The sequence below is a fragment of the Sinocyclocheilus anshuiensis genome, unplaced genomic scaffold (genome assembly GCF_001515605.1).
Source record: "Sinocyclocheilus anshuiensis isolate Anshui unplaced genomic scaffold, SAMN03320099.WGS_v1.1 scaffold637, whole genome shotgun sequence".
Lineage (NCBI taxonomy): Eukaryota > Metazoa > Chordata > Actinopteri > Cypriniformes > Cyprinidae > Sinocyclocheilus > Sinocyclocheilus anshuiensis.
The window spans coordinates 1,854,923-1,861,658 of NW_015539816.1; the positions used below are offsets into that span (position 1 = coordinate 1,854,923).

Sequence of the window (6,736 nt, forward strand, 5' to 3'; positions counted from 1 at the left end):
GATTTCTAGTTGTGTCCTCTTTTGGAAGGCCAAACAAAGTAGTTTTGCTTTCACAACGAAACACAGCATCTTCACAACATGGCGGCAGCAACAATATTACAGCAAAAATAAAAGTTACGCCTTCTTTCTTTGAACATTTCGTGAACATTTGGGCAGCGTTATTTATTCTTCCCACATCGTGACGTAGATATGTGGGGGCGTGTTAGAACAAAATAGGCAGTGCAACAATGATAATTATAAGAAATGTTAGGAAATGTTAGGCAATGTTAAGCATCAAATAAGTATTAGAATAATTTCTGAAGGATCATGTGACACTGAAAACTGGAGTAATGGCTGCAGAAAATTCAGCTTTGACATCACAGGAATAAATTGTATTTTAAAATATATTAAAATAGAAACATTTATTTTAAATTGTAGTAATATTTGACAATATTACTGTTTTTATTGGATTTTTTATCAAATAAATGCAGCTCTGGTGAGCATAAAAGACTTCTTTTCAAAAACATAAAATAATCATACCGACCCAAAACTTTTGAACAGTAGTATATATTGTGAAAAATATATACATATTGTATTTTTTTCTCATCTTACTATCATTTTCCTTTTAAATTGTCACTACATGACAAAGAGAAGGAAACGGAACAATCAGAATTGATCTTCAAATGATGCAACATCATTTGCTCTGCCAAAAAAAAGGCCTTTATAACCAGTCATTATTAGAGGTAACCAATCAGCTTTGAGTGTCTTATGTGTCACCAAGCGTGCTTGTGGTTAAGACAACAGGAAGAGCCTGTACAATTAAAGTTAGCCAAACTACTGATGAAATCCAAATTACTGAAGGAGCCATATGCAGCTATAGAGCTAGTGTTATGTCAGGCACTTCTGAAAATATATGTTCATACTGTAAATTTGTTCATAATATGCATATGCTATGCATTTCTATTTGTTCTGGGTGAAAGATTCATACTGCACCTGTTCCTGAACAGACTGTAAACTACAGCCGGATTCAGTAACAATCTCTGTGATTTGTCTCTCCTTATCTTTATCCATCCCTTCTTTCTCCATTACACACAGACCCTCTCTCGTATTCGCCTGTTCTCCACAATCTGCAGTTTCTCTTTCAAAGTCAATATTTTCCTCTCATCTCCTCTGATTGCTTGCAGGGAGAGAGAAAGTGAAGCTCATTACTACTGCAACCAGGGTGTTACATAACCAACACACACACGCTCATCAGCTTTTTCCTAACTCATTTTCAATCTCCCAAGCACTCTTTTTCTCTTTAGTTTTCATTCAGAAAGCAACCCTCTCACTCAGCGTTCATCTGTCCAGTCCCTCTGTCCCGACACACTGCTTCATTTCCTCTCTGTCTCTCTCTGACAAGTCTCCTCAGGCTCCATCTGCATTATTAAAGGGCCATATGCTACTGCGGGGCTGAGCGGACCCAAACCAGACTGTCACCTTCTGACACACTCCCTTTCTCCTTTTATTATCCATTGATATTGGTTTAGCATGCTATTGAATGATATTCATAGGACAGTTCATGTTTGATGAGGTGCTATGCAATAATGCTTTATAATAGCACAGTTACACTACATAGTTAACAATTATAAACATGCTTACTACAATACATGCTAATGTTAATGCTAAAACAGGGGGACCTCTAATAAAACAACTTGGTTTGTTGGTCTTAACTGGTTTAATTTGGTCTAGCTGGTTACCCAATCAATCTTCTGGTGTCCGAATACAACACTTGCAAGACCCACACTCACCCTCCGGTGGTATGTTGGCATTTCTGAGGTTGTCTCGCTCCTCTGTGGCCTCATTGGCCACTGCTGTCCCACTCTTGGTCCTCCTCAGGACACTGAAGGCTCGATTCAGGCGGCGAAAAGAGCGACTACGCACTGACGTTCTGTCAAAGTTGCGATCTGTGAATGAATGTGAGAAGGAACTGAGTGAGAAAGGAGGAGAAAGAAATTTTCCTACTAAACATGCCTGGACTTGTCCCTCTTCTGCTGTCCACTTCCAGCCAATCAGAATTGAGTCGGCACACAGTAGCCAATCAAATTGTCTCTTTTTTTGAGCATCATAATGCAGTGCACATACAGGCCAAGTGATAAACACCTGAAGTAAACAGCACCGGCTGGTTCTGTATTGTGGACACTGCAGTAAGATTATAACTTCTTCAGGTTAGACCTGAATCAGCACGGAAGTAGGACACTTTTTTCTGCATGTCTGTGTAACTTAAGTCATCACAGATGAAAGTTTCAGACAAAAATAAGTATTATTATGTACAGACCTTTAAAATTTCGATACATCCAAGATTTTCAGACACCCTCCAGGTGATCAGTGGAGAAAATATATTAAACTTACAGTGTATTACAAACTAATGATCCGTTAAGTTAGTTTTATGTTCCTGAAGTTAGTTAATGTTCCTAAAGGAGGTTATTATACATGTGGATTTATTAGAAGTTGAGAGTTTGTGTCAAAGGTTGCTGGATCTTTAAAGGTTATACCCCTTTTTCTGTCTCATTCCTCTACTCTTTCAGTCTTTCTCTCCTGATGGACAAAGTTCTGACAGAAGCATTGGCTGAATTGGAGGCAGACAGCTTGTTCAGCTGCAGTGTCACACTGTTTCCAGTCCCAAAGCCAGAAATGCTGGTGCAGCAGCATTTATTGTCCGCATTCTCCAGGCTTCATGTTTCGAGGGGACGTCAGACAATGAAACACATCTGAACCACTTTGTGGAGGTCAGAAACAGGCCTCATAAAGTATTCATAAGGCATATTTGAACTCTTCTCTTTCTCTATATACTCCTCTTTGTTTCTTTAACTGCAATATCAATTGTGTGTCTCAGCTGAGCCTTTTCAGCCGTTTGAATTGATTTTTTGCGTAAAATGACATAAATGGTGCAGAGGGCTATACTTCGAACAATTGACATTAGTCATATTAACTCTCTCAGTAAGCATGAAGGAGGAAAAGACATAGATTTATAGTTATATGTGAAGGATGTCCTCAAATGTACAATAACTTTTTTTAATTCTAAAACAATATGGTGTGTATATATATATATATATACTGTATATAAAGAGAGAGAGAGAGAGGGAGAAATACGCAAAAAAGACAAATATTCCTAATCACACTTCGTCCTAAAAGGCATTTAGAGCATTTTTCTGCTCTAAAATGTTAAAATGCTTTTTTTTCATTATATATTAAATAATTATTAAATTGATGAAACACAGTGAGCTCTGAGGTGCTGTCTGTGCAGTCTCCCTCCTGAGAACGCCGCTTTCTCTCTGCAGAGAGCCCATAGTGTGATGCTCCTTTACACCTGTGAGAACACACACACACACACACCGACAACTAGGTCAGCAAGATACATTACCATACAATGACTGTGCCATCATCTACTGTATGTGCCAATTAGCAAAGCAAAGTCACGCAGAAGCACCTCAGAGCTCACTGTGGCGGCACTGCCCGGGGAGGGATGCCCCTCCTCTGCTATTGCCCTCCTATCAGACGAGCCCGGCCTGGTTAACCCCGCCTATGAGCCCAGTGTGGAAGATAACAGCCAATCTGGGAGCACTCACTCTTCCTTGAACCACTGCGTGCTGCCAGGCTGGTGGTGCTCCCAGATTGGCTGTTATCTTCCACACTGGGCTCATAGGCGGGGTTAACCAGGCCGGGCTCGTCTGATAGGAGGGCAATAGCAGAGGAGGGGCATCCCTCCCCGGGCAGTGCCGCCACAGTGAGCTCTGAGGTGCTGTCTGTGCAGTCTCCCTCCTGAGAACGCCGCTTTCTCTCTGCAGAGAGCCCATAGTGTGACGCTCCTTTACACCTGTGAGAACACACACACACACACACACCGACAACTAGGTCAGCAAGATACATTACCATACAATGACTGTGCCATCATCTACTGTATGTGCCAATTAGGAAAGCAAAGTCACGTAGAGGAGACTGAACAATTACATTGTTGCAAGAGGGTGTATTTGGACTTGTACTTGATCTTTGTGAGTCTGCGTTCTGGTGTAGCTGATATATTATGCTGCACTGTCGCGGAGCAGACCAACAAACAAATAAGTTTCGCCCCAGGAAGCATGGGAAACAAACACAAAGACTAGAATAAAAAATGCCTCACCTTTGAAATGAGATTTGTTACCTTACAAAACTAACCATGTGCTAAAGCTATCTCTTTATGTCCTTACTCTACTCACAGGCAGACGCTAGTGTACATTACATATGAACGCATCCAGGCTATTCAAGAACATTCCTCAAATGTCAGTATGTTCACACACAGACACACTGACAAACCAATAAACCATCAGCCCGTGAGTAGACGCACAAGTAAACCCTCATATAAGGTCACAGGTTTTCCTCCATTCTGAATCCCTGAGCCTTTACTGCCCTATCTGGTGATAAGCAATTTGCCCGTACACACTGAATCAAAATGTAGAAGCTGCTGTGCAATGTGATCCAATCACATCCAGACATAAGATATTTGATGTTTTTAATTTTGGACCAATGAGGTTTCAGCGTGGGTGGGGCTACCCAGAGGTAGATAGGTACTTTAAAGAGATAAACTGACAGACCGACTGGTAGATAGATAGATAGATGATGGCACCATTATGGTGGCTGCTGGAGCAGAGCTCTCTCTCTAAGGGCCGGCTGTGAAGAGATAAATCAATGGGTGGACACATACAGGCAAAAAGATGTGTACAGCACCAGGAGAGATGCCATGCCTTGGGGACCTGGTTTAAAATAAAGCATTTTGTCCCAGTATTCATGCCTGTCTTCACCCTCATAGACGCCATAAGAGAGAGAAAGCGAGAAAAGGTATGTGTGGCAGATAACTTGACACTGGCCGTATATCTCACTTACTGCTGACCACTGATTGGAGTGCCTCAGGTGTGCAAACTTAATAACCGGCCTAAAAGAACAACGGCTGCTTTCAATCAGGTTCTGTTACAGTGCTGATGAAAGATCTCAAATCCTGCCTCACACTCGTCGATTGACAGTGTTTCAAGATAAAATTGCAGCTTAGGAGTTTTCTGTGATGACAACTACCACTCTTATATAACCTAACCCTGATACATACATACATACAGACAGACAGACAGACAGACAGAGTCATTTACAGCTAAATGGTAAGAACTGTATAGTAAATGAAAGGCACTCTTGGCCTCTTCTGTGGCCATCAAAAGCAATTAGTGTGATTACCTGAGAGGGAAACTTCATCTCCTTATATTATGTAACACAGGGGCTCCATGGAGACCAACCAGTGGTCAGCTGAGTTAGGACAGTGTTCGTTCAGTTCAGGATCTTTCCCCCTTGGTTTGAGTCTGTCAGTCTAAAATGCTTAAATCATTCATAAAGTTGCGAAGAAGAGTCTCCTAAGTAAGTTGCATAGCTAATAAAGCCAAGTTTTACTCTTCTATTAGAGGAGAGAGAGGAAAAGTACATGGCAGGTTCATGAAGGGTCATTGATTTTTGTTTGTTTTGTTCTGCACCATACAAATACTTGTCTGGTGAAGGCTCCAAAAAGAACAAAAACAAAACAAAATGCAAAACAAAACAACAAATGTTTACTTGAGAAGTAAAATGGCTTAAGCTTAAGTCTTGTTTTTTGAAAAATTATCAAAGTTAAAGTTACTTTCTTCTTTCAGACAAATCCAGTCGGAGTTATATTAAAAATTGTCCCTGCTCTTCCAAGCTTTATAATGGCAGTGGGCAGGTGTTTCTGTTCAACAGTCCAAAAGAAATACAATAAAGCACTTCTATACATAATAAAACGTGCCTCACATGGCTCCGGGGGTCTATAAAGGCATCCTGTAGCGAATCGACACGGTTTTTTAAGAAATATATCCATATTTAAAATGTTATAATCCCTTTTCTCTGACTTCCGCTAAATATCATACGTGCTCCTGTAAACAAACGTTAAATACATATATTTTTCTTACAAAAACGCACCGATTCACTACAGAAGGTCTTTATTCACCACCCGCCCCCAGAGCTGTGTAAGGCACTTTTTATATGGATGGATGCGCTTTATTGGACTTCTTTTGGACTGTTGAACGAAAACACCCACCCACTGCCATTATAAAGCTTGGATGAGCCAGGGCATTTTTTTAATATAACTCCGATTGGATTCGTCTGAAAGAAGAAAGTCATGTACACCTAGGATGCCTTGAAGGTGAGTAAATTATGGGCTAATTTTCATTTTTGGGTGAACTAACCCTTTAAGTACGTTTTTGCTAAAAAAATATTAAGAAAATACTTTTTTGCAGTGTTGATTAAAGCATTTAATGGAACAAGACAAATCCTCACCAAACAGCCCTCAGGAATCTCTGAACACTGTAGTAAATGATACTATCTGTGTTAATATAATAATATTACTTAATATTTAGGGTGGCCATATGTGCCGTTCATACGGGACACGTCCTGGCCAGGAATTTTTATATTGCCTAAAACATCCAAAGTAGTTTGACCAATAACATGCAGGTATTGTATATAATCGACCAATCGTGGCGCGTGAGAAGGTGAGATCTACAGAGAACGATCAAAGCGACGCAAATAAGCGCACGTGTTTGTTCGTTCATTCCACTTGAAGCGTCGCTGCACACCAATCATTGAATGACACCAAAGTACTTCGAGAGCGATTCGAAAGCATAAGGAGCTGTCTAATCTGCTCTCGTGAATGTCATACAACGATCGATCTGCACAGTGCAAACAGCCAAAA

The 6,736-nt window shown here is 40.6% G+C and overlaps 1 protein-coding gene across 4 annotated transcripts in view; it reads right to left on the reverse strand.

The window, feature by feature from the left end:
- The window catches only part of LOC107683953 (E3 ubiquitin-protein ligase LNX-like), a 45,309-nt gene that overhangs the window by 17,594 nt on the left and 20,979 nt on the right, over positions 1-6,736 (reverse strand). For 3 of the 4 annotated variants that reach the window (XM_016480046.1, XM_016480049.1, XM_016480048.1), the window contains 2 exons: positions 3,582-3,835; positions 1,770-1,925 (listed from right to left, as the gene is read on the reverse strand). In XM_016480046.1, the coding sequence (XP_016335532.1) occupies positions 1,770-1,925; positions 3,582-3,835 (410 nt within the window). The remainder of the gene's footprint in view (positions 1-1,769; positions 1,926-3,581; positions 3,836-6,736) is intronic. The other variant, XM_016480047.1, reaches the window with a different exon arrangement.